Source organism: Hypoxylon fragiforme (assembly GCF_022984875.1).
Source record: "Hypoxylon fragiforme strain CBS 206.31 chromosome Unknown GGS25scaffold_8, whole genome shotgun sequence".
Taxonomy (NCBI): Eukaryota; Fungi; Ascomycota; class Sordariomycetes; order Xylariales; family Hypoxylaceae; genus Hypoxylon; species Hypoxylon fragiforme.
Window position 1 is genome coordinate 1,431,057 of NW_026054763.1, and position 27,386 is coordinate 1,458,442.

At 47.6% G+C, this 27,386-nt stretch overlaps 6 protein-coding genes across 6 annotated transcripts; 5 read left to right on the plus strand and 1 right to left on the minus strand.

Moving 5' to 3' along the window:
* Positions 1 to 1,609: 1,609 nt before the first annotated feature.
* Positions 1,610 to 4,020, plus strand: GGS25DRAFT_503429 (carbohydrate-binding module family 35 protein). The gene is made up of 10 exons (XM_049262068.1): positions 1,610 to 2,200; positions 2,264 to 2,385; positions 2,457 to 2,598; positions 2,658 to 2,753; positions 2,812 to 3,118; positions 3,190 to 3,314; positions 3,368 to 3,415; positions 3,482 to 3,574; positions 3,644 to 3,796; positions 3,853 to 4,020. The coding sequence occupies exons 1-10, from the start codon at positions 2,029 to 2,031 to the stop codon at positions 3,903 to 3,905; spliced, it is 1,311 nt and encodes a 436-aa protein (XP_049113858.1). The 5' UTR covers positions 1,610 to 2,028; the 3' UTR covers positions 3,906 to 4,020.
* Positions 4,021 to 4,408: 388 nt separating this feature from the next.
* GGS25DRAFT_533919 (uncharacterized protein) lies at positions 4,409 to 7,972 on the plus strand (the record flags this gene model as incomplete). Its single annotated transcript, XM_049265725.1, has 2 exons — positions 4,409 to 4,441; positions 4,532 to 7,972. 2 exons carry the CDS (start codon positions 4,409 to 4,411, stop codon positions 7,739 to 7,741), a joined length of 3,243 nt encoding a protein of 1,080 aa, XP_049113859.1. The 3' UTR covers positions 7,742 to 7,972.
* Positions 7,973 to 13,613: 5,641 nt separating this feature from the next.
* On the plus strand, positions 13,614 to 17,009 carry GGS25DRAFT_414388 (actin-like ATPase domain-containing protein). Its single transcript, XM_049258514.1, has 3 exons — positions 13,614 to 14,628; positions 14,709 to 14,813; positions 14,869 to 17,009. Exons 1-3 carry the CDS (start codon positions 14,014 to 14,016, stop codon positions 16,306 to 16,308), a joined length of 2,160 nt encoding a protein of 719 aa, XP_049113860.1. The 5' UTR covers positions 13,614 to 14,013; the 3' UTR covers positions 16,309 to 17,009.
* Positions 17,010 to 17,097: 88 nt separating this feature from the next.
* On the plus strand, positions 17,098 to 19,579 carry GGS25DRAFT_503447 (Osmotin, thaumatin-like protein). Its single transcript, XM_049262069.1, has 2 exons — positions 17,098 to 18,273; positions 18,329 to 19,579. The coding sequence occupies exons 1-2, from the start codon at positions 17,827 to 17,829 to the stop codon at positions 19,115 to 19,117; spliced, it is 1,236 nt and encodes a 411-aa protein (XP_049113861.1). The 5' UTR covers positions 17,098 to 17,826; the 3' UTR covers positions 19,118 to 19,579.
* A 701-nt stretch (positions 19,580 to 20,280) lies between these two features.
* Positions 20,281 to 21,764, plus strand: GGS25DRAFT_524583 (zf-DHHC-domain-containing protein; the record flags this gene model as incomplete). Its single annotated transcript, XM_049264630.1, has 3 exons — positions 20,281 to 20,395; positions 20,480 to 20,929; positions 21,010 to 21,764. The coding sequence occupies 3 exons, from the start codon at positions 20,281 to 20,283 to the stop codon at positions 21,762 to 21,764; spliced, it is 1,320 nt and encodes a 439-aa protein (XP_049113862.1).
* Positions 21,765 to 23,657: 1,893 nt separating this feature from the next.
* GGS25DRAFT_524584 (uncharacterized protein) lies at positions 23,658 to 24,152 on the minus strand (the record flags this gene model as incomplete). The annotated part of the gene is made up of 2 exons (XM_049264631.1): positions 23,658 to 23,850; positions 24,097 to 24,152. 2 exons carry the CDS (start codon positions 24,150 to 24,152, stop codon positions 23,658 to 23,660), a joined length of 249 nt encoding a protein of 82 aa, XP_049113863.1.
* Between the last annotated feature and the right edge of the window lie 3,234 nt (positions 24,153 to 27,386).

Below are 27,386 nucleotides of genomic sequence, written 5' to 3' on the forward strand. Positions count from 1 at the left end.
TTCCCCGTCGTCGGTCGGTGAAGGGCGAGGTGTCTCATCTTCGCCTTGCGTGTCGTTATTATTATTATTATTTCTTCTTCCATATGCAGGCAAGGCAAACGACGGGGTGCGGAGAGGACAATCAGTCAATCAATCATGATTATCATCTCCTCCACCCTCTATAACTCTCCACTCCCCGCTTCTTATACGGCCGAACCCGACCACGCTGTGAGTTCTGGATGGATGGGCCAGAATTGAATGGCTCGCCCCTGGCGTGGGCGCACGAGCCCGGCTGCTAACCCATATCGAAGATCAATGCGGCTGTAACCGATTTGTCTACCAGCACAAACCTTCCCTGGGCCTCCACGTTGGTATGTGCTGTTCGAAAGAGAGACGGGGCCTCCTTACGAGCCCGCACACTGGATCCCGTCCACTTTATATCATGCTCATAATACCATGGCATATGGGGAGGATCCGAGCTTCTCTCTCGACCCGCCCCGAGATCGTGGAGGTCTTAGCCATGGCCACCCCGTCCGTCCCGCAACAACCAAGCAGGCCTTTGCTTCGGGCAAAAATGGCCCATGCAAGGCTGGCAAGGACTTATTATCTGGGTTGTGTATGTAATAGATATTGTATGGAGCAGCCCAGCTAATTAACAAAAACAGCACACTCGGGCCTCATTCCCACTCGTGTTCGATGTTCAAGGCGGACACGAAGCCCAGAACCTTGGAACCCGAAGAAGGCCAGGCCCGACAATCCATCATTCTTTTTCTTCTCGAAATCCCACCGTTCAAATTTCCGCCATGACGCAAAATAAATAGTGTATATGGCTATATATAGAAATTCCTGCCGAAAAAAATTGCTCATAACAATTCGCATCTGTAAATTAGCTTCCGGTGGAGGCTTTCCCACCGGAGCAGGCGTCGTATAATCATATTTGCCCCCTTACATACATGCCTACCTATATAGTATCCGGTGGGATATACTGTGTTGTGGTGACACAGGCAATAATACTCCACATGCAAATGCAAGTTGTAGATGCAGGCTTTTTGCATCGTACACATGTATGTAGGTATGTAGGTAAGTACTAGAGGCATGCATTGAATCGTTAGTATTGGGCATCGCCATTCATCGTGATTTTGGATGTCGTGAGACCGATTTTTGCTTTGTCTAACTACATGCACCCTTCGGGATAGCTACCTACGTAGATACCATTTCCTACCTAGGCAGCTATTAGATACCTGCCTAATAGATGTAGGTGCGAATATGTAGATCCTCTAGGTAATTTCTGAGATAGCCTTTTTGTAAAATTGCGGTAGAGAAGGCACAGCAAAGGTATTGACTCACCACTTGTTGGCTTCCAGTGCTATGGCCCCTATGGTATCTCGAACAGTCATGATTGGCGCTCTTAACCATGGCTGAACCTGTGATACAGTAGGTATGTAGTTATTCACACCTAACTAAATGCAATTTCTACATTTGATAATGGTGTAGTAAGGAGTCTTTTTTCAATGGGCCTACCTATTAGGTAAGTATGTCCTATAGGTACCTACTGAGTATCTATCACCAGAAATGCTGTCGTGATAATTAGAATTGGGCCACTCCAGAATGTCTCTGAATTTTAGCCGGTTATCAGTTATGGCGGCTACCCCAACGCATTATGCTAAGGTATATATATATAAGCCACCGGAGCTGTTGAGTATAGCGTTTGGAGGCGCCTAGTATATCTTAAATAAACGCCGGGCTTAGCTATGTTGTTACATCGCGCTCCCCGCACTTTCGTGAACGTTTTGCTTTCTACAATAAGAATGCGGACGTATCCCGAAACGATCATCGCTCCGCTACGGTGACATCGAGAAGGAGGAAAAATAATTCAGAACACCAATTACCCGGCCAGGCTCGCCATGATATTATCCCGAGGTGAAGGATAGGGGCTAGCTGTATGTATATATCATGAGGCAAGGCGAAGGAAGGATCGGCGTAGTTTGAATGGATAGATAGACGATTAGCTGCGTTACCATTCAACTAGACAAGTTAAACGACGACAATATGAAGCCATCTACTCTGCTATGGACCTGTGCGGCATCCAGCGTCTTGGGCGCGTCTTGGATCGCACCAGGCGCTGTGTGGTATGACACGGATGGGAACAAGATCGATGCCCACGGCGGCGGCGTCGTTCAACGTGGTGATACCTTCTACTGGGTCGGCCAAGCTGCTAGCAGTAAATCAACCCTTACCCTTGGGTTCTCTATGTTGAACCTACCGAACTGACAATGTCTTGGAGACCAAACGCCGATGTTGTACTCGTCTACCGACCTCATCAACTGGAAGAACCTTGGGAAGCAGGCAAGCTCCATTACTGGCATGTGGCGACCCAAGATAGCGAAGCCAAACGGGTCGTATTGGGTACGATACCACCGATCCTGAAATGATGCTGTGGTACGCGAGCTTGAGCTGACCAAATTGACCGGTGACAGTTGTTCGGGCAGCAGGACCGTTACGTCCTATCACTCAAGTCGTCGGCCTTCGTTGGTGGTTACGGCCAATCGGCCAAGGTTCACATTCCGCCAAATGACTATTCCTACTCGGACACCGGAATGTTCTATGACGAGGACGCAGGTGAAACATGCCTACCAAATCAACGAGAGTCCCGCTTGCTAACGAAAGCGACGTGTTAGACACCTATTACCTCCTCACTAGTGCTGACCACAACATCGTTCAGGTCAACAAAATCAACAGTGACGGCACACTAGGTAGCATGGTTTCGGATCTCAGTAGGTTCCCTGTGCAAAGCGCTTATGTCTGAGACAAGTGCTGACGCGAGATGAATAGGGGGTGGAGCGTACGAGGCACCCGGAATCGTAAAGGCCGACGGGGTCTACTACCTCATCGTCTCGGGGAAAACTGGATGGAGATCCAACCCGAACAAAGCCTTCTGGTCGACATCGATTAATGGCCCATGGCAGGGAGGATCAGATATCGCGCCGCAGGCCCAGAATACTTATGGCTCGCAGAACACTCACGAGCTGACGGTGAAGGGCTCACAAAAGACCACGCACATTTACATGGGCGATGCATGGGACTCGAAGGGCGGCGCCAGCTCGAACTATGTATGGGCACCCATGAATATCAACTCTGGGTAAGTCGCCAAAGGCACTGAGTTCTATCAAAAGGCCTCCTGTCAACTAATCCTACCTGTGTTGTGTTTAGGTCACACTCTGTTCAGATCGATTACCACGAGATGTGGAAACTCGACCCAAAGACCGGCGTAGTTTCCTACCCCACAACGAAAAAACGCTACGAGGCCGAGCATGCGGTTTTGTCAGGCAAGACAGGTAACGTATTCTGAGATGAAGCCTTGCATGCAATGAAGACTGACAACAAAAAGTGGTGAGGGACTGCAGCGACTGCGTGAGCAAGCGGGCTGTGCACGGAGGTAAACCCCCTTTACCCCTTTACCCCTGACTAAGATTCATTGCAGGAAGGCTAATATTTCGTAAAGTCAGCGACACAAGCGACGTGACTTTCCAGAACGTGACTGGCACTGGATCTCGCCAGTGGCTTTCGTTCCACTACCGAGTGAACAACCCAGAAGGTATGTTACGAACATTTGCTTGAGGCTTGGTTGGAAGCTTGGTTGGAAGTAAGCTGACGATCGTATTAGCTGGAGAGGCCCATATATTCGTCAATGACGAGCCGGCTATCAACATCTCGAGCCTGAACTCTCGTGCTGGTTACCACACCTCCACTCCGATCCAGCTAACTCTGAAGCGTGGCGACGCAAACACCATCAGCTTTGGCGCTACAGGAAGCGATGGTAGGTTCACTCACTCATTGAAATATGTGTACATCTGCTAACGCTATTACTCTCAGGATTCGAAGTTGCTGTAGATGGTATTGAACTTTTTGAGGATGACGATGAATAGGTACCTTAGGTAGGTTACTTCCAAGTTGTGTGGTGTATATAAGCCATCATAAGTTTGAAAAGATGCAGAAAGTGTAGATTGATAATGAATGATGAAAGTGATCTTTTGCTTTTTGGGTTTACATGATATGATAAATGATAAGTCCATAAGTCCATAAAATGCAAACACAAAATACGTTTAATACGGAGCAAGCGACAGGGATACTACATGTGTTTCTCCTTTCTGATTTGTCACATAACTACCTAGTACTACTAGTAGTACAAGTAACCTTGAAGGTTCAAGGCTTGAACCGTTTAACCAGACCCATTATAATTGACGTAATCTGATCTTCTCTTTCAACGATGTGCCCCGCATGCGTCACACTCCGATGTCTCTCTCAGTCTCTTACATAGCACAGTTAGTACTACATAGCATAGTACCTATTTACTTAACACCTACATTACATGTAGGCGCTCACGACAGCTCCAGTGTAAGGAAATACAATCGCAAACCGGAGGGTAAAAATGAAGCAGAGGTTCTCTTCGTTAGATGTCAAGGTACCTCATCCAGCCCATTCTAACCTTAGTTACCTACTTAGGTAGTAACTGAACTGAGCACGACTAACTTGTTCCCCTGTCGCAATCTAGGCCATCGCTCATGAGCTGTCTACAAGCCTGGTATCCCTCCGAGTTTCTAACATCTACGACCTGTCCTCAAAGATCCTTCTATTCAAGTTCGCAAAACCTGAAGTGAAGAAGCAACTTCTCATAGATTCCGGCTTTCGATGTCATCTTACCGAGTTTGCGCGCACTACCGCTGCCGCCCCCTCTGTCTTCGTTCAGAAGCTACGTAAAGTTTTGAAAACTCGACGAGTTACCGCCGTTTCACAAATAGGTACCGATCGCATCATTGAGTTTCAGTTCAGCGATGGCCAATACAGACTGTACCTGGAGTTCTTCGCCAGCGGCAACGTAATCTTGACGGACAATGAGCTCAAGATCCTAACACTACTCCGGAACGTTCCAGAGGGGGAAGGCCAGGAACCACAACGCCCAGGCCTGACATATTCGTTGGAAAATAGACAAAACTATCGCGGCGTCCCGGATCTAACAAAGGAGCGTATCAAAGATGCGCTGCAGACCATCATTCAAAAGGCCGCAGCTTCAGCTACCGCGGGCAAGAAAATCAAGAAGAAATCAGGGGACCAGTTACGAAGAGGACTTGCGACAACCATCACCGAGCTTCCTCCGATCTTGGTTGATCATGCCATGAAAGTTACTGCGTTCGATTCGACCGTACAGCCAACTGCGGTGTTGGAAAATGAAGGACTTCTTGACCATTTGTTGCGATCACTTGAGGAAGCTCGCAAACTGGTTCAGGAAGTAGGTAGCTCCGATAACTGTAAGGGTTACATACTCGCGAAAACGAGACCAGGCCCCCAGAGCATGCCATCAGATGACACAGGCGGGGACGAGAAGCCAAATAGAAACTTACTGTACGAGGACTTCCATCCATTCTTACCTTGCCAGTTTGAAGAAGATCCGGAATACACCGTCCTCACTTTCGACAACTTTAATAAGATGGTGGATGAGTTCTTCTCTTCCATAGAAGGACAGAAATTAGAATCACGCCTAACCGAAAGGGAGGCGGATGCCAAACGAAAATTGGATGCCACCAAAGCTGAGCACGCCAAGCGCATTGAGGGCCTTCAGGCAGTCCAACAACTTAATATACGTAAAGCAAGTGCGATAGAAGCTAATGTCGAAAGAGTTCAAGAGGCTATGGATGCCGTCAATGGGTTGATAATGCAGGGGATGGACTGGGAGGACATTGGCAAGCTTGTCGATCGGGAACGTCGGCGCCACAACCCGGTGGCTGCCATCATCGTATCCCCTCTGAAGCTACACGAGAATACCATCACTGTACTCCTCGGAGAAGCTGAGGTGGAAGAGGAAGAGGAAAGTGATGCTTCTGATACCGACTCAGTAGACTCGGACGATAGCGATTACGGCGGCACAGAAGCATCTGCGCAGAAGACGCGGGAAACTAGGCTAACCGTCGACATTAATCTCGGTCTCACACCTTATGCCAATGCAGGAGAATACTATGGTGAGAGGAAAGTGGCTGCCGTAAAGGAGCAAAAGACGATGTTACAGTCAAAGACTGCATTGAAAAATGCGGAGCAGAAAATTACTGCCGAGTTAAGAAAGGGGTTAAAACAAGAGAAGCCAGTTCTACAACCGATTCGGAAACAATTCTGGTTTGAAAAGTTTATATGGTTCATCTCATCAGACGGTTATCTCGTCCTAGGCGGGAAGGATGCTCAGCAAAACGAGATGCTTTATAGACGATATCTGAAGAAAGGAGACGTATATGTACACGCAGATCTTCACGGCGCGCCGAGCGTACTCATCAAGAATATCCCCAACACACCCGAAGCCCCTATACCGCCCTCAACCTTATCACAAGCTGGATCTTTGGCGGTCTGTGCTTCATCTGCCTGGGACTCAAAGGCTGGTATGGGTGCATGGTGGGTAAATGCGGATCAAGTATCGAAATCAGCACCAACTGGAGAATATCTAACCACTGGCAGCTTCATGATACGAGGGAAGAAGAACTTCTTGCCTCCTGCGCAATTGTTACTAGGGCTTGCATTGATGTTTAGGATAAGTGAGGAGAGTAAAGCAAAACACGTCAAGCATCGTCTTTATGATCTGTCGGAATCAAACCCAAACAAACAGGTTTCTGCAGGCACTTCTGACGAGGCGGCACCAAGTACTCAGGAAAGGGTCGATGCAGAAGATGACAACAGTGACTCGGGGAATGATGATGATGTAAGGAATGAAGAGGACGCTGAACGGAAATCAAACCCCCTTCAACCCATAGAAAGGGATGATAACGAAAACGAATCGCCAGAGAGAACCGAAGACCCTCCCGTGCAAGGGGTTGGTAGCATGACAATTTCCGAGGAATTCCCTATTGCTGGCTCCTCTAGTCCCGCTCTAGAAACAGAAAATAAAATTCAAGACGAACAAGAGGATGAACAAGAAGAAGATACCGAAATAACAACTCAAGCTGACCTAACACCTTCGAGGACAACTGCAGAGAGCCCAGCACCCAAATCATCGGGAAAGTCAACACCCCAACCCCTTAAGAAGGGGCAGCAACCCAAACGCGGTCAACGTAACAAAGCTAAGAAAATAGCTGCCAAGTACAAAGACCAAGATGAGGAGGACCGTGCCGCGATCGAAGCTCTCATAGGTGCTAAAGCTGGCAGGGAAAGGGCAGAAGCCGAGGCAAAGGCTAAGGCGGAACGCGAGGCACAGCGCGTAGCGGCTCTTGAACGTCGCCGAGCGCAACACCAACGGCAGCAACGCGAGACCGCCGAGCATGAAGAGGTTCGCAAGATGATGCTCGACGAGGGAATTGACATGTTAGATGCCGACGAGGCAGCCAGTCTGACGCCCCTTGACTCGCTCGTCGGCACACCACTCGCAGGCGACGAGATCCTCGAGGTAGTTGTGGTGTGCGCCCCTTACAGCGCCCTGAGCCGCTGCAAGTACAAGGTCAAGATGCAGCCGGGCGCGCAGAAAAAGGGCAAGGCCGTGAAGGAGGTTCTGGACGCGTGGAAGACGGCTTCCACAAAGAAGGGCGTCGTCGACGAGAAGAGCGAGGACAAGGAGAAGATGTGGCCCCGCGAGGTGGAGCTCCTCAAGGCACTGAAGCCTGAGGAGGTCATCAATGTTGTTCCTGTCGGGAAGCTGAGGGTTATGCTTAGTGGAGGGGGGGGAGACGCGAAGGGGAAGGGAGGGGGTAAGGGAAGTGGTGGTGCTTCGAGTCGTGGGAAGAAGAGATAGGAGGCTCTGTATGCTGTTTTGACTTCCAGATACTTAGTAGGGGGTACTAGAGGCATACATTATACCCCTAGGTAGATTTAAATTACTACGAGTCCCGGCGCGCTATTGGATGATCGTGTCTCGATTCGGGAAAATTATTTATTGTATAAACTCAATACCATAGCGGGGGACCCCCTATCCGCGAGAATTATTATAAGCTTTATCCAGCGAATCTACCCATCCCAATGATAGAAATTGGGAGGAATCATTACAAGGTTAAGAATAATTCCACAGGGTCTTGGGAGAGAATAATAATACTCGGCCACCCTTCAAGACAACACCCAATTGATCCTCATCCTCATCCTCATCCGTGCACGTTCGTGGTGGGATGGGCACCACTCGTAACCTATCAAGTGTACCTACCTATATCAATAACAAACGACCACGCAGAAGGGTGAGAAAGCATCGCCAAGTAGGAAGGAGTATTCCGCGAGACCGCCCCCGTCCCCATACCAGCCCCTCGGGCGAGGATGTATCTGTTTCATTTGGTTGCGTGCCTAGGTACGGGCATCGAAATAGGTAATGGTTCGTGAACTCGGACACCTGGGCAATAGCTATTTGGGAATCAAAATCTTCAGCGTCAACATCATTACGTCTACCTACCTAGGTAAGCAGCGAGGCGAGGCAAGTTACTCCTCTCACAGCTTGCGCGCAGCAACTGATCGGACCTAGGTTACGATGTACGTGATCGAGCCCGAGGAGCGTGGGTGCGGAAACATGATGGGTTTCGCATCACCCTGCGTTCCCCGCCCCCGCCCGGGTTCTGGCTCCCGCATGTCCTCTGATCCTGCTGCTGCTGCTGCTGCGTGTCCATCTTCTCCAGGTTTGTTCACATGCGCCAGCTCGTGCGGCTGTGCTTCTGGACGGAACACCATGTCGTCCGTCTCCGTGTTTTTTTTTTTTTACGTCTTGCGTCGCGAGCACGTGGCCGACGATGACCTGCTTCGCGATCTCTCCGGGTCCTCTCGTCTTCGTTGTCGTGGGTGGTCTCGAGCTTGGGCAGTGTGTGTCTCACCCCCCCCCCCCCCCCCCCCATTAAGGGGTTTCTGCACCGTTTTTGCTCGCAGCTTCTTTTTTTTTTCATTTGCTTTTTTTGAAAGAAATTCCTAGCTTCTCCTATTTTTTCTTTTACGATGAGCTTTTGCTACTTGGGTAGGTACATAGGTAGGTAGGTAGGTATTTACGCTTGCTTAGGCACGGACTTGACAGACTTACTTGCCAGCGAGTTACTATGTCAACCTACCTAGGCATAAATAAATGAATATGTTCTTGCGGCTGTGTTTTTTTTTTCTTTTTACAAGAATCTAACCTATTTGTTTGTTTGTGTGTGAATGTGTGCGTATTATGCGATAGGCCAGGCATCACGTTTTCCCAAAAGGCTTCCGCAGGAATAGGGACGAAGGCAGGCATCGTCGTGGACAGAGCCTTGTATGAGTGGCTCTGCTCATCGTACAGACGTCGCGCCTTTTCTTTCTAATCGGAAAAAAATGGTAAGGGGGAAAAGGGGTAACCATAATCGTAAGAGTTATCCATCCGGAGGATATTTTTATGCTAGAACGTTTTACCTACGTGGTATGTTAGGTCGGTAGTCTACACAAGGAGAAAGACCGTTCTAAATTCATGCTATAAGAACCTATTTCTCTACACTAGGAGTAGGTATGTATGTGCCGTATGGGAACATATCTAGATGCCTACCTACCTAGGGTACCTACTACCATCCAAGAATATGTGTGTAGAAGAGGTACGATACACTGGATAGAACATAGAAAGCTACAATGCATTTTTCCAGCATTGTGCCTCGCATAAATCCTTACAACTAATAGGAGGAAAGCCACATCACATAATAGGAGATGATGTATTAGGAATGTCTCAAGCACCTAAATTCGAGTATTTTCGTTTCCATCTTCCTACTACCACCTAGCTTAGGTTTGTAAGTACAATTTCTTCATCTCCTGTTCATCGTGCCTATAAAAGCCTATAGATCCTATCGTGATCACGTCTTTGACCCTACCCAACTCACGCTGTCCTAGCCGCATTGCTGCATGCTTCCCGGTATGCACAGATAAAAAGAATAGCTTAACTTATAAATTACCTTCTGGAGCTTGCCGCGGATCACTTCCCCTATCTGCGATGTTAAGTTTTGCTTTCCTGCGTACGAGGCCACGCATTCCATTACATGGGTGTTCTGTAGCTGAGAAAACTCATCTAATTCGGTATATGCTTCTGACGGAGTTAGCCTAGTGAGTCGCCGTCTACGGCGCCGAGATGCGGAAAGCCCGAGAATCTTAGGAACGCCGAAATTAGGCTACGTTTCCCTTTCGAATATTTGCCTAAGTAGCCTTGAATCTCGGTGAGAGCTGGCCCTGATGGGGCAGCGTGGAGGATTCTTCTATGATTATGATTTTGACACAAGCAATTTGTGATAAGGGGCCAGTCTCATATAGTGGCGGCTGTATCTTGACCTTTCGACTTGAATGGCTCTCTGCCTACCAGGTACCCGAGTCAAAAGAGATGATAATTTTGACAGGTTGTCGCGGTAAACATCGATAGGTACCAATTGGCGAAGCAAATCTGGGGTTTGGCCAGCAAGGCGTGGATGAAAGTAAGTAACGAACCTATGAGATTTGTTTGGCGGATGCTCAGGCTGTGAGAGGCTTGGATCAAGGCCTTTCACATATCTCGGTCACCAGACTTGGTCTTGAGATTCAAATCTATATAGTGACCGAGTTCAATGCCTGCAGAAACTGTTGAGGCCTAGACTACCGAGTGGCCATTTTTATAGTATTGGGTTTGGAAGGTTTGCACCCAACTCTTTTCTTTCGTGAGGGATATGCTGAACATTCCAGAATGAGGAGCTGTCTAACACGCTGGTGTTACATTGTGGCGATCCTTTTATATTCTTGGCAATGCTGTATGTACCTAGGGATGCAAGGTACCAGAGAAGAGAGAGATCAGACAGCTGACTGATGAAGCTGACAGTACTGAACCAATCTGGTAGACTGACGTGAGCAATGAAAACTTGAAACGGATAGACGTTACTGCATAGGGAAACGGGCTAGATGTAAGTAACCTGCCTCAAAAAGTCTTGACGTAGTATTGAACAAAATGATGAAACAACATCTAGGTAGTTGGTGAATCCTTCAACCTGATGAGGTGCTACGCAGTACTAAAAAAAAACCTAAGGGAAAAGAAGAAGGGAAAAAGCCATCGAGACGGAAAGACAACACCAAAGAGACTACCTAGTTATTAGGCAAATGAATATAAGTTCCAGTCCTTGATGTGGTTGGCTCCCTCAAAAAGAGTACCCGAAATCATGATGCTTAACGTTTCATGTTGAGTAATAGTTAATCATTGAAGATTCCAGGTTCAAGTTCGAGTTTAACTTGAAGTTCATGATCTCAGGCCTTGACAGACAAGTGGCTGAAGTTCAAGTTGGTTATTATTGATCCAGTCGGAGTCCTTGGTTTCCGCTGCTCCTCGTTCTTTCAAAGAGGCTGAGTCTAACCAAGCCACTCTCCCTACCTATTTCAGCGCTGCGACATAGTACATAGTACTAGTTATGTAGCTTCAAGAAGCGGGGAGAGAATCCTAGCACAAATTGGAATAGCGGGGCTGGAGGGGCTTGGAGGGGTCGGCGCAGAAGCGTTTGTGGAGCCAAATTAGGTACATTCCAAGGTTCCTATTAAACACCAAAAGCCCAAATCAGGCACCAATTTCATAGTATGGATGGTACTATCATGTAGGTATGGACGTTGATGGTAGGACATTGAAAACTATAAGTTGCACGTTCTTTAGCAGTATTAATCACTTGATGTTCTGTGATTGCCTATAGAAATCGAAGTATCCTTTCAAAGTTATTATACTGACAAGGGTTATGCGCAGAACTTGTGGGGAGACTACCTAGGTAGTTATGTATTGTTAAACCCTGAATACATCCCTACTAGCTAATGCCTAACTACACGGTAAGAACGATAATGAACTATGTACACTAACATCCATAGCTGAATCTTCCAACCGTTTGACCTTATGGCCAACAGATGCTCTTGACAAAGAAGTCTGGGTAGGGTACAGTACATAGTACTACCTAAAATAAAGAACACCAAACTTCACTAACCCTTCTTTGATTAGGTACCTGTGTAATAGCTACATTTGAGGAGTATTGTATTAGCCTTTACAACTTAAACGGTGCTTATCTCAATAAATAAATTCAATGTTGCCATGTGGCAGCAACTTGAACGTTCGAACATCGAGATACTTTTAGGGTACGTAACGCTTTGTAACTTCGTAGGGCAGCTCTTTGCTATCTAGATTGATAGCATCATCGCAGCCGACAGTTATCTAACTACTTAGGGTACATGAGAAACAATACAAACCTGCTGTCATTGCCTGGTACATAGATGCTTTACGTGGTTTTAGTCGGCACAGCTGAGGATTATAATTCCAGGGATATGTGATGATTGATATCAATATATCAACCTTTCGACTCACCAAGCAAGGCGCTTACTCGCATAAAACTTCCGAACATCCATGAGCAATTAGATACAGAAGTAGATAGCACACCAACTTTGATCAGTTTTGCGACAAAGAACGACACTGGCTGCATTCTGCATACAACGTAGTAGGTAACTAGTACATATCTATCAATCTGCATACATCAATACATTTACGTACGTAAGTTAGCTTGATGTTGGTATTCAATGTTCATTATTCAATGTTACCTGCTATGTAGAAAGCGGATACCAGAACAAGGGAAACAGAACATTGAAAGCTGGGAATTATATCGAGTTATTAAAATCATCCATTGATACGGTATCATTGCCACAATCCTCTTCAGGACTTATTAATGAAGGGAGGTGCGATGGCATTCATACTACTATCCCTACTATGTACTATCCCTACATATGTACCTACCTCCCTAGGCTCTACCTACTCCACACATCACATTAACCCATTGTTGCATCGTCTCATCTACCAAAACCTATTCTCCTCTTTTTATTTTTCCCTTTTTAAATCTATCCAATCTGTTAGGACTTTTCGGTCTTCGATAAAACCCCCTTCAGCCCTATTTTATTCTCCCTAAAAGCCCTACCAATGCCATACGAAGAACATTGAAGAAATACGAAAAAAAAAAACCAACAAAAAAAGAAAGAGGGAAAAAACAAACCCTGCCAAACTGTTTCTAGCGCTGTCAGCTCCTTCAGCCACAGTGGAATCTAAATAAACGAACAGGGAACAGGGTAATGCACAAGACCAGCTGTGATTCGACCATACTTGAATGGTAGCGTCCCACAGCCTACATAGTACTATTTTCTCACTTGCTGGCTCCATTCGAGCCCATCCCGCCTCTCTTTATTAAATTCGAGTCCTACATAACCTACGGTACGGTACCTACGTTTAATAAGGAACCACGCACAAACAACAAGCATTGCAGAAGCCATACATACACTTTACTTACCTACTTGCCTACTTACCTACCTAATTAGCGTGTCCCTTGAGGACGTACGACTTTTCCTTCAAGGACATCTGGAGTCCTGGACAAGCAAAATAATTGTATATACATACCTGTACATTCAACAATACCTTCGCACTTTTAGGCCAGGCCACTGCGAATACCCCTCGTTCCGGTCAACTAATTACCATATTATTATACATCTCTACCTAAGTAGGTACCTTAGTTGGCTCATAAGCCAAGCCAACCAGACAAGGACGAGACGGGACTAGCTAGACAGCCTAGACAAGACAGGTTGGATGACAAGGGACTCCACCCACGTGAACCGTGAGCAAGCAAGCAAGCAGCAAGCAGCAAAAGCCCGGAGCCAGAGCTAAAGCCAAAGCCAGCACCAGCACCAGCACCAATACCTACATCAGTACCCGTACCAGCAGCCAGTATACTAGGCAGAAGAGCAGAGTAGCAAGTAGGGGACGCCAAACACCCCTCACCACCTTTCAACTACGCCGCTCGCTTTGAACCTTCGTATGGACTTCTCCCGCTCTCTGTTCTTGGTTCTTGGGATTGTCAGCAATTCCCCTGGCACACCTGGCACACCTGGCACAGCTCAGCCTGCCTTATCAACCTAGCCCGGCAGCAGTACAGTGATCCTACCCTCAATCAAATCACACAGAGCGACGCAAAGGCTTTCCCACCTGATTGATTATCTGACTTAATTGATCTTCTCTTTTCTTACCCCCTTCCCTTTTATTTTCTTCCTTCCCTCTTCCTCCCATTGTCACTTATGAATTCATTGAATTTGAATTCCCGCTTTAAGGGCCTAGGATTAGGTAAACGGAAATCCACCGCCAGTATCCCCTCCAGCTCGCCTGATATTCCGCCGCCTGCGACTTCGACCCCTCCACCTCAAATAGCGCAGCAGTTCCCACCAGCCCAAGCGCATCCCCATCATCCCCATCATCCACACCACCCCCCCGGTTCTGCCCCTTCTATAAGATCTTCTTCGTCCCAGACGAGTCTCCCGATAATGAACCATCCCGGCGCTGGACCTCGTCCACCCAGCTACACTCCAAACTTTCAACCTGGACAACAACCCCCTGTTGATCGGGCAAGTCCCTTAGGCCCGGCTCGCACACCGCCATCCCAAATGGTCGGTGGCCCTCCTCCCATCAATACCGGCGCTCCTGTATCGGGCTACCCCCCTCAGATGCACATGCCTCCAGGTGCGCAACAACAACCTCCTCCAGGTGTTGCTGGCGGCCCTCCCGGATACGCTGGTTACCCGCCTCCCGCTCCTGCTCCCCAACCTACCAACGCCATGCAGTCTTACGGCCGACCGGCTGCCGAGGTCGAAGGCAACAGCCGGAGTAAGGCTCAATTAATTGTTGGAATCGATTTTGTATGATTTTTCCCAAGTTCATTGTCTTGAAAAAATTCTTCTTCTCTACCGTATTCTTTGGGGCTAACCATGTGGTACAGGGTACAACCTTCTCCGGTGTCGCATTTGCTTTCGCAACCAACAATGAGGCAAAGGAAGATATTATTACAGAATGGCCTGGCGCAGGTTCATACACAAAGCAAAAGGCAGGCAGTTTGAAGATTGTGACATTTCCGAACTGGAGTCGCTAACTCTGAACAGATACCGACCGTTTTATATTACGATCAATACCAAAAGGTAGTTGGATGGGGTCCAGATATCGCTGATGCGCTTGCGCCAACGGGATACCCGAAACCGGGTGTCCAGAAAGTCGAATGGTTTAAGCTCCAGCTCATGTTATCAGGTAACACATATATTGACCCTATTAACCTACCGCCATTGCCTCCGGGAAAGTCGGAGATCGACGTGGCAGCAGACTACCTGTTTAAACTTCGACAAGCGATGCGAGCAGCGTTACAGAAAACGCTCGGTGAAGTTTTCAATCGAGAAGAGCGCAACATCCGCTATTACCTGACGGTGCCAGCCATTTGGAACGACGCTGGTAAAGCTGCCACGAGAGCCGCAGCCATCCAAGCTGGCTTCCTCCGGGATGAAAATGATAACAGATTGACGCTAGTCAGTGAACCCGAAGCCGCGTCGCTTTTCTGCGCCAAGACTGGCCTATTGAATCTCAAGGTTCACGATGCTATCCTCATTGTTGATTGTGGTGGTGGTACGGTTGATTTGATCGCCTACGAGGTCGAGGATGAAAATCCATTTACCGTAGCTGAGTGTACCGCCGGTTCTGGTGATTCATGCGGTTCTACAGCCCTGAACAGGAATTTTAGTAATATTCTTCGAACTAAAATCCGCAAGATGAAGCTTCCGGACGGATCTAAGACTGCTGGCCGTGTATACGCCAAGTGCATTATGGATTTCGAGAACAGAATCAAGGCCGATTTTAGGAATAATGGCCAGAAATGGGCCGTTGACGTTGGTATCGAGGCTGAATTCCCCGAGGCCGGTATTGAGGAAGGTTACATGACTTTCACCAACGAGGAGATCCTTCAATGCTTTGAACCTGTTGTGAACCGAATTCTGGAACTTGTACGAAACCAAATCATCGCCATCCAGGCACAAAATCGGACATTGCAGAATATTCTGGTTGTCGGTGGTTTCGGAGCTTCTGAATATCTCTTCCAGCAAATTAAGCTTCACGTTCCGCCCCAATTCCAGTCCAAGGTTGTACGGCCTATGGACTCAGTGGCTGCCATCGTGAAGGGTGCCGTCACGGCGGGTATCACCGAGCGGGTTATCACGCATCGTGTGGCTCGTCGCCATTACCTCATGGCAACCCTCCAACCCTTTAAGGAGGGTTATCACCCCGAAGCATATCGTGTGCCATCCCTTGATGGCAAGGACAGATGCAAGTTCACTCGACAGATCTTTGTGCAGAAGGGCCAGAAGGTCAAGATCGGGGAGCCAGTCAAGGTTTCCTTTTTCCGACAAGTGGCCCCCGGCGCTACACTCATGTACGAAGACATTCTATACGCTTGCGATGACGATGTTTGCCCCGAGTATACTAAGGACCCTCGTAAGTTTCTTTTGCCACTATTCAATAGATGTTCCACAACTGACAAGTTCCTTTCCCCATTTTTATAGGTATAAAAGAGGTCGTCACTTTAACATCGGATCTGTCTCGCAAGAACCTCGAGAAAGATTTCGAGCGAATGGACACACCGCAGGGCACTTTCTACCGAGTATATTTCGATATCTACCTAACCCTCGACGGGTCCGAATTCAGTGCCGAACTAGTCTGCCAAGGAGAGGTCATGGGCCGCTGCAGATCTAGGTTTAGATAAGGGAATCAAAATATGTGGGCGTACTACGTGGTAGTTGGGCGTTCTTTTATACAACGTCTTTCGTCTATTGCAATTTTTAGTAGCTTTCCAATGATACCTCGTCTAAAGAAGAGCAATAACAAACGTACTTAGAAAGAGTCTTCTCTCAATATTTTAAGCTGACAAGAAGTGTTGATGATGGTGAGATGACCATTTATATGGCCAAGGGAAACCATTTGAAGGGTGAATAGGTAGCTGGTTACATGGGAAAGAGAATATTTGCACATTTTAAGGTATCTCCTACCTACCTACCTACCTACCTACCTTAGGTAGTTATATGCAGAAATGCAAAGAATTGGTACAACCATTGAACTTGAACATGAAGCTCGGGACGTGCAATAGTAGTATTGATACATTGTAACTGATATATTGTACATGGACATGGGCATCGATAATGCAATCTAGCGGTGGCAAAAACTGTTAAGTTTGACGGCTTCCTTTGGGTTCAAATGTAGATCTATCTGGGGAAGGTACATAGTACCTAAATGTAATGCAGGGGTACATAATGTCACCCCCTGGATAACCCCGGAATATTGCGACAAAACTTGATAGCCAGTTGCAACTGCGTCATCGTTCATTCCCGCGACATGACAAGGCGCCAAATAACACTGAATGGCAACTGCTTTATCTATATCTACCACCTCCTCTTACTACATATATACTGAAATACACTCCTTCAACATCACTTTTATCCGTATCAACAAACCTCCTTGAAAGGATTGATCTATACCTTTCCTACAATAATCCACATCAAACCCCCTATACCATATCTTATCAAGTATATACTAAATCCTCCTTCGGCGAATCCTGTCCCTGCTCGATCCTCGTCTCCTCAATAACTAAGGCGAGGATCTTTGCGGAGTGTATTTTGGTCAGATAGGGTGGTTAACTGTCTTGTTATCGTCGCCCATTCGTCTCTTACTTCCTATCATACATCACCAACAGAACCCGATACGTCGTCTAAATACGGCACTGAACTTGGTTAGAGAGAAGTACCGCGTATGTTTAGAGAGACCAGCCTCAAGATACATATCGAGGATTGAACTTCAGGCGACACACTTGACCTCAATGATCCTTCAGGAGCTCCCTTTTGGAACCAACAGGTACTTAGGTAGCTAGATAATGAACTGTCTATCTAGTTACTCAGCATACTCGACTCCTGACATACATCCCCCACGGGCCATTCCTACCAGTTCATTTTTCGATAACGGCGCTATAACGCGATTAGAAATCTTCAACTTTGGGTCTCAGCCTGAAATTCGAGTAGGAACACGATACTATGCCTCAGTGGCCACTAGAACGTGACCGCCGATATTGTCACACGAGGAATCAATCGGCCATCAGTACTGCGCTCCTTTTGCTATCACGCTTCCCACAAGCGGGTGCTATTGTATACCCGAGCAACCACGAGTTGTACGCTTTTGATTATCTAGGTACCAACAGGCAATATCAAGGAACCAGCCGACCTTTGACCAAGTACGACAATGCAATCCCTCTAATCGTCACCAACAACTGCGGAGAAACTCTATGGCCTGGTATTAGAACTCAGCATGGGGACCCTCCCGACTCTCACGGTTTCGAACTCGGCCCGGGCGAGACCAAAATCCAGACTGTTGGCCCTACCTGGCAGGGAAGAATATGGGGTCGGACAAATTGCAGCACTGGCGGGGACACAGCGACATGTTTGACTGGTGACTGTTTTGGCAAGCTGGATTGCGAGTATGGTGTAAGTCTGAAAATAGGAGCGGAATGATGCCCCATCTGCTAACATAGCAGAACAGGGCGCTGTACCCGTCACTCTTGCTGAGTTCAATCTTGCCGGTGGTGTGACTGGCAGGCAGACCTTCTACGACATTTCACTTGTCGATGGCTATAACCTGCCTATAGGAATAGTCTACCATCCCGCAGACAACACGTCCTACATCCCGCCGAACCTAGTCAATCCTTCATGCATCGGAACACCTGGATACCTTTCTGCCTTCAGTAAGACTGGACTAACCTACACCAACTCGACCTATCCTATGCCATACGAGGATATACAATCCAATGGTGACTTGGCTGGCTGGTGTCCATGGAATCTCCAAGCTTTCTTGCCGGAGAAGCCCGGAGACGGCATATACCCATACCCGGACGACAATTTACAGCGCCCGGTTTTCGATCCGTGTAAGAGCGCATGTGCGGCCGACAACTTTCCGTCGGATTGCTGCACGGGCGACTATAACGACCCGTGGATTTGCCAACCTAGCCAGTACTCATATAACGCCAAGGCTATGTGCCCTGACGCGTACAGCTACGCGTTCGATGACCAGACATCCACGTTTATAATTCCCAGCGGAGGCGGGTGGGAAGTTGTGTTTTGCCCGGAGGGGCGAAGCACTGCGATATTAGCAGCGTTTGCGGACGAGCTACATCAGATTGCGGCGAGCGGAAAGGTAACCCCTGATATTCTGCAAAAGGCGATGAATATAAGTTATATCGAGTCGAAACAAAGTGCCGCGGTGGGTTTCAAGGCACCTATAATGGGGTGGATGTTGGTTGCTGGCATGGCGATTGGCATCATGTTGGCTTAGGGATGACAGAGGGTGTTGTGGTTAGAAAGGGATGAATGATATGACGAATGAAGAAGAGACGATGGATAGAACATAACAGGACATGGCACGGCGTTTGGAAACGTGATGGGTATACCCGCCATGGTTGAGAGTTATGGCTACTTGCGCTAGAGGAGCCTTGTTGTACCAATCACCTGACCTATATAATTCAAGTATATCTTCCCCTACATATGTACCTAAGACACCTCAAGGTATGACTTGATCACAGCAGAAGTGTATTATACAACCAGGCGAGTGTCAAACAAAAAGGAGTGCGGATGCTTCCCCAAGGTTGATGTGATTTTTTTGGGGAAATGGTGATCAAAATGATTGTAGCCCCTTTTCATAAGGAGGTACAGACAATAGATAGTCAAAATTGGTTCGGGTTTTGACTTTCAAACTGCTAACATTCTTGGGAATATTAACTGACACACTGACACACTGACACCGTTGACACGAACAATAAGATTAGTAACCTTGGGACCTTATGTAAGGAGTCTACTACATATATGTAAGGACCCCAGATGGGTTCAATGTTTCACACAGTGAATATTTGTGCACTGTATATGTGTACGGACTTCCTTAGATAATACATCAAATGATGCATAATTGCATAGTATTAGCTATTAATAGCAAGGAAGTTATCACGCAAATTATGATCCGGCAATCATTGATCCTGGTCTTGACGTAGTATCGACGGGGTCGGTTAGGCGCTACCTAGAACGGATTAGAACAGTTTAGAATGGATTTAGAATTGGGTTTGGACCCGTTAACTCGACCCATTGAGACTCGATGCAATCTTGAATTCTTTGCTGCATGCAACCCATGCAGCCCCCATGCAACCACCCAAACAACCATCAACCACAAGCTTCTTCCTTATTCGCGCCTCGTCGGCCCTCCGACGAACGCTTTACCATTTGCTTTTCACTTCAGTGTTGGGAATTTGCTTTTGTCTTGCCTTCGTTACTAAGACTACTACTACTAATAATAATTGGAGGGAAGGTAGAAAAAGAAGAGGCTGTTGCAGTTGCAGTTGCAGAGACAGAGGTTGTGATAATAGTGAAAGTGAGAAAGAGAAAGAGAGTGGCAAACGCAAGCACAGAGGCAGAAATAGAAAAGGGAACCACCACCAGGATGCGGCGGAAATGCCTGTGATCGAAAGTACCCGACCTGCGACGCGCTGGATCACTCGTTTAGTCCCTGCGATTCTTGTTGCCGCTATTAGCTATGCTACCTTTGTCATTGTCGGCCGGGTTTGCTGTAAGTTTTACTGTCTATGGTTGAATAACTCAATTTTGCATTCCATGGCTCTTCACTGACACTAAGATTCTTTCCAAATTTTAGCCCAGTATCTCATCAGCCAGCGCGGCGAAGCTGGGGCAGCTATTACTATCCTCATCCTATATTTCCTATTCCTCTTGTTGATGGTAATCACCTATCTACGAAATACCCTCACTGTCATCCTCGATCCTGGACTCGTACCTCTCGGTCCGCTGGCGATAGAACGGAGAAAGATAGAAAGAGACAGACGAAAACGAGGCAGAAACCGCCGAGAAAGTGACCTCGAGAGTCAGCCCTATCATAGCGGTCCCGATCCGAATCCCGATAGTCCTGGCTTGGAGGAGTTCTACACCAAAGATGTCTTCACTTGTGAAAATGATGGTCGCCCGAGATGGTGCTCGGAGTGCTGCAATTGGAAGCCAGACCGCGTCCACCACAGCAGTGAGATCAATCGCTGCGTATTACGTATGGACCACTACTGCCCATGGGTCGGCGGCATGGTAGGGGAGAATTGTGAGTGACCAGCTATGATGCGCGTTGCGTAACCACTTAACTTCGGGTGCTTGTTCCATGTTTGGCTAACCATTTGATAGCTTTCAAGTTTTTCGTGCAATTCACCACCTATACTGCCTGTTACTGCGGTGTTGTTCTCGGCGCCGCGGCCTCGAGCCTTCGCAAAGTGATCAATGATGACGCTCCACTGGATCCGCATTTCATACCTGCCATAGTACTGGCTGCATTTTTCGGGCTCTTCACTTCATTAATGACCCTGACGTCTATCCGATACATCTTGCTCAACATGACCAACGTCGACATGCTGAACTCCCGATCTAAAGTATACCAACTGGCCGTTCGCGTGCCCCGCGGCACCGAGGCGACGGACAGGTTCAGTGTGGTAACTTATCCCCTGCCACGGCCGGGCGAGATCACCACCAACGGCCGGCTTAACGGAACGGCGGTGCCCCGAACGGCTAGAAGCAGCAGCTCGGACGCGCGCGCTCGCCCGACCACCCGCGACGACCTCGCAAACCGCACGTTCGCCATCCTTAAGACGGAGCCCGGCGAGAACCTGTGGGACCTCGGGGCGTGGCGCAACTGGCAGAACATCATGGGCCCCCACCTCCTCGACTGGGTCCTGCCGTTCCGCAAGTCACCTTGCGTCAACCACGAAAGCCACGACAGCTTCTACCCCATGGGCCGTGCGCTGGCGGATGTCCTGGCTAGGTACGAACTTACGGGTCTGGCGATGGCGACAGCTGGCGGTGAGGGCGCGGGGCTGGAGATGAAGGAGATTGGGAGAGCAGGAGGAGGAGGAGCAGGAGGAGGGAATAGATTAAGTAGGGAATAGGACTGGACTGGACTGGAATCCTTTTAATTTTTTGTTAATTTCTTTTTTGGGCTTGTTTGGTTTGCATTTGATACCCCCCCTTATTTTTCATCTGGACGAACGACGCGTTGCCGATTGTACCTACCGATTCCGCCCGCCTACCTATCTACCTACCTACCCTCCCACGTAACCACGATTTCGGCTTATTGAAGGGCCTGCCGACCTACCTAACTTGGTGTCTATCGTCACCCGCTTTGAACAATTGGACTTTGGAGTTTTGAAAGTAAAGTTTTTATGGAGGGATTTATTAATGTCTTGTGGTGGATGGGTGGATGGGTTAAATATATTTGTAATAGTGAGGGAGCGATGGGCATGCATGCGTACATACATACCTAGGCTGGGGAGGCTACCTAGAGTAATGATGCATGTGCTATTGCTTGCGTGTTTGTATGGATAGATGGATGGATGGATGAGCACATAGTGGTGGTATTCCAACGAACATTGAAGTGAAGAAAAGTAAAGTATAGTAAAGGGAATATATTAAGTAGAGATAGATAGAGGGAAATACATAGATAATTAACTAGTGAGGTAGGTAGGTAGGTAGAGGTAGGGTGGGAATGATTGAGCGTGTGTCTGATGCTGCTAAGTCCTCGTCTTCTTGACTACCTATTTATTGTGTGATAGATGTCTAGTGGTAGGAAGTGTGATAGATGTCTAGTGGTAGGAAGGTAGCCTTGGAAAGTATGTATAGTTAATGGCTTACTTTCATCGTATATTTATTCTTAAGTTTTTTTGGGGGGCCATTGTTTGATGGATATGTCATGTCGCCTTACTTACTTTACCTACATACGCCGCGGCGGTGAACGGAACGACCCGAACCAAACCTGTGGGTTTTTTTTTGGTCTATTTGATTTCTCACCTCGCTGCGCCGCATTTATTGATTAGTTACTATTAACTACTTACCCAAGGTATGTCTTGCGCAGTAGTTATGGGGAATTAGTACTTGGGCTTCTATTCTCACCTACATTCGATATAACTTGAAGGTGTGTGTAAGGTATTGTATTTACCTGTTCAAGAATTGCGGGTGTGGCGTAGCCAACTTATAAGTTACGGGTACGTACCAGCCAATGGCCTTTTTTGTATGTAGGGCGGGAAATTGGAATAGGGGAAAGGGGGGCTTAGGTACCTATGTATTACAATACCAAAAGACACGACTACGACTAGGACTATTCATGGCTCAGTTTTTTTGCTTCTTCGTCTTATTTACCTAGTAATGTATTTTATATGTCACTGGGGAGTTAACCTAGGTAATTCAAAACCTATTTGTTTTTTGGGGTTTTATGGAATTTTATTGAAAAAGAAAAGGGGACAGGTTGAGCTATCCTAATTCTATCGAAAAAGAAAAAAAAAACAAAAAAAAAAAAAAACGAAAGAATAGGTATGAAATAAAAGGGAAAAGAAAAAGCAGGGAAGGGAAATAGAAGGAGAGAAATCTTGAAAAGCCTCGAGGTCTATCATAGGTACCTAGGTAGATAAGGAAAAGGGAGAGGAAAACGAGTGTCGCCCCTATTTGCTTGCCTAGCTAAACCGGCTAGCTATAGCAATGTGTCGTAGGTAAATAGGTAGGCAGGTAGAGAGGGAGGGGTGGGGAGATGGGATACATTGATGCGGGTGTGTGTTTCTCTGAGGACATGAAAAACTTCAGGGTTAGTAACAAACGACAGACAGTTGAGAAACAGATAGAATCCAATGCCCATGTAAACGGACGAAACGAAACGCGGCCTCTTTTGTATATCCCACTGCAGCCCCTTTATCATTCATGGACCGGTCGTGCACAACACGAAGTCTAGCATTCTCGAGCTGATTCGAGTTGGGCCCAGTTGAGTCGAGTTGAGTCGAAGGCGCGGAGTGTGGCTAGACTATCTTGCAGTCGTCGCACTTCTTATGCCTGCACTCCTTGCAGTTGGCGTCCTCTTCGCTGTTGACGTATTCGAAGTAGTCCTCGTTCCCACACTCGGAACATTTGATCTTGCTGGACGTTGTGTAGACGTCGTTGTCTGGCTGTGGTCCGCCGGGGGAGGAGGAGCCGGAGACGCTTTTTTCGCTCCTACAGGTGTTACTTTTATTAGGAGAGAAGATCTTTTGGGGGTGCTTTGCTGGCTGGGTGGCTTTCTTACATAGTGGCTAGCGTAAATAGGTTGCTAGGTAGGTTGGTTGTTTGATATCGTTGGAGCCTAAAGACGCAAAGCCGTTTATAGTTTCGAAGAGAAACAAGGAAGGAGAGAACTGGAAACACTAATGTTGAGTGGTGTATGGAACGAAGAGGGCACTCAAGCTAAACTCTGCTGTTCACTTGTCGAGCTTGACGGATATTTTCTTCCTCACAAACGACGGGATTCGAGCTGCCATTTATACGCCCGCGCAGACTAAAGGGGTTATGATATCTCGCACTTACGTACGTACGCACGCATCTACATCATCCGTCTTTGCTCACCACAGCCTACCAACCTACCAACCTACCAACCTGCCAACCTGCCAACCTGCCAACCTGCCAACCTACTAACCTACTAACCTGCCAACCAGCCTGACTGACTGACCGACTGACCGACCTAGAGCCGCAATGCTTATCGGATCATGAGAAGCAAAGCCCACGAAGCAGCAAAGGATCCTCCTCTCTCTAAGTTTCGAAAGGGGCAAAAAAACGAAGCAGCAAAAAAAAGCCGCAGAGCCTCACAAGTTTGCCGATAGAACGGTTCGTCTGATGGGCAGAATAGTGTATCCCAAACCTGATAGTAGGTACCTTGCGGTCCTGCCTTTCGGTGACGGCTATGATCGATGATAGGATCGTTGTATCACATGAGGGCATCTCACTCGAACTCCGCCTAGACAGACAGGACGGATGGGATAGAACAGACATACATACATACATACATACATACAAATAGACAGGTAGATAGGCTGATAAACGGGCAGTGTTATACTACATATTGACTATATTGATTACGAGATTACAAGCTACCTACACCTACATTTACATACAGGGATAGTCACGCAAGGAGAAAGGAAGGAAGCAAGACGAAGAAGAGGAAGAAAAAAAGAACTAAAAATTAGAACCGAACTTGGGATGGCAGGGTTTCTTTGCCGGGAGCCACTACCTACCGAGAACCGGTCTGCGACGCTTTGCTGAGGAGAAGAAAGGGAGTAGGTAGTTCGAAAAGGAAAAACCAGGCGATTTGAGCCTAGCAAAAAGGGTTAGGTATTTCGCCAGTGGGAAAAAAAAAAAGGTCTCTGGGCTATGTAGACTGGGTAGGTAAGAGAACGAGCCGAGAAGGAGGTTGCAATGGCGGGAAGGGGGAAAGGGTATACCTGATGAGGAGAGAGAAAGATCTATCCGCTCTCTCTCTGCCTAGGTACCTAGTTAGCTGGTAGTTGGCTGGCCGGGTACCTACCTACCTACCTACCTATCTCCCTACGCAAGAAAGAACACCGAAACGTACGTTTCATGAGAGTATACCTAAAACCCTAGGCAGGATTCACTCACACGAAATGGCGAAATAGGAGATAGGTAAGAATGAATTTTTTTTACCGCACGCAACCTTGGGGGGGGGGGGACTCTTGAAGCTTTCCGTGGTTTCTGTTTGGATACCGACGGGCTGGTTCATGATCTCATCCGCAGGAGGTCGTGATGATTATCCGCAGGAAGGTTGTGCTAAGCCAATAACACAAGTAAGCCGGGGCCGTGGAAAGGGCAAGTACAACAGGAATCGTGGCTGTTTCTTTTTCCTTGGGAAAGATATGGGTGAGGTAAGCGAAGGTCCTCTAGGTAAGGCGAGCAAGGCGGCCCATTCAACTTGTGCGTATGTATGCCTGGATGCATACCCAGTGTGTATGTATTGCCCTTTCGGGAGACCAAGAAGACGGGAAACCAAAAAGAAAAAGGAAAAGGAAAAAAAGGGGCGGGGGGACGGACCGGCTCCAGGACTTTGTGGTAAGGTAGGTTAGGTTACATACCTATCTAACCTGACTCCTACTCACCGCTCCCACGAACCCTCCCCTTTTCAGTTTTTGCTTTTGCTTGCCCATGGCAATTAAAGATCCGTGGCGATGAGGATAGAGAGAGAAAGAGAGGAGAAAAGAAACCAGGCGTGACACGGTAGGTAGCAGTGAGCGGAGCCGCACGCATGAGAGATCGCGTCAGTTGAGTAAGAAGGTTGTTGCAAAGTTTCTTCAGACTTACGTACACATACCTACGTTAGGTAACAGGTGCCTACCTACTAACTACTGGTACATAAGTAGTACCTATTCTCATTTTGCACTTTTATACACACTGCGGCCCATCGCCAGGTTCTAGACTTGACACTTCACTTTGCTCTCTCTCTCTCTCTCTCTCTTCTAAACCGGTCCGTTCTCGGACCACCAAGACAATCATACATACCTACACGAAGAGAGCCGAGCGCAAGAAAGAGAGAGAGAGAGAGAGTTATTTCCCTCTCGGAAGGAAGGAGGAGGAGGAGGACGACGTCGTGGGTGAAAAGCAAACCCTGCGTGGATCGATCTCCCCGTACCGCCATTATGTTCCCGGATACATGGTCCTGTGTGCCGAGATCTTCTCAAGGGTTACGTACATACATGCCTACATGGTTCCTACCGAACATCCAACCTTCCCGGGACCGGCACCTACAACCGGGTTAGAAAGCTGTTTTACATCTGAGAAGGGCTGGAAACACTTAGGTAAGTAAGCAGACATACACACACACACTTACACACACACACAAAACAAGAAACGTCAGTGCCGCATAATCAATCCTCTCTTACAGCCTTACCTAACCCGTCTCCAAGTTTTTTTGTTTTTTTTTGTCGAGTAATGCCTAGGTACCTGGCCTATGCTACTTACGTACTAGGCGTCAACCTCAAGGCTGTGTACATACATACCTAGGTACCTACCTAGCTTACACATACGTTTTGAAGAAGGAAGGGTCGTGGTTCGGGATTATAGCTGTCCGTTCATTTATACTGAGCTGAAAGAGAGAGCAAGTTGAATCTTAGACCTGGCAGTCACTTGTTCTGGATTTCGTCAAATCTATATTACTACACACACCCTACCCAATATCCCTTTTAGTCCCCAACCCATAACCTTCTAAGGATAGATGATACATACATAGGTATCTACCTCCCTACTAGGTACCTACATGGAACCGTACCCATCTCAGCCCCGTACAAACTAGCGGAACGTGGGTACGTAGGACGTGACACCGATCGAGCCCTATGTAGGTACCATAAGATTCAAAAGTGGGATGAAGGTTGCCCCAAGGAGAATCTAGAGTATCGCTACGGCAAGGGAATAAGAAGAAGTCGGTGTGGTACTTCGTAATACAAGGTAGATAGAGCCTCACCGGTCTGCGACATCTTGGATCATGGATCCGGCAGCCTGGCAGCAGACAATGGGGGTTCTCTCTTCTGGGCGAATGAGAATGGGAACCAAAAAATGTCGTGTGACAACGGCAAATTTTACGGATAGCCATGACGGGCGGCCCGTGTATACATGGGGGTTTGCTAGAAGCGGTAGTGGTTCGTGGGAGTTCCAGTAGAATGAGGTTTGAGAGATAGAGCGAAGAAGAGGCCGCTATTCACGTAGGTACTTAC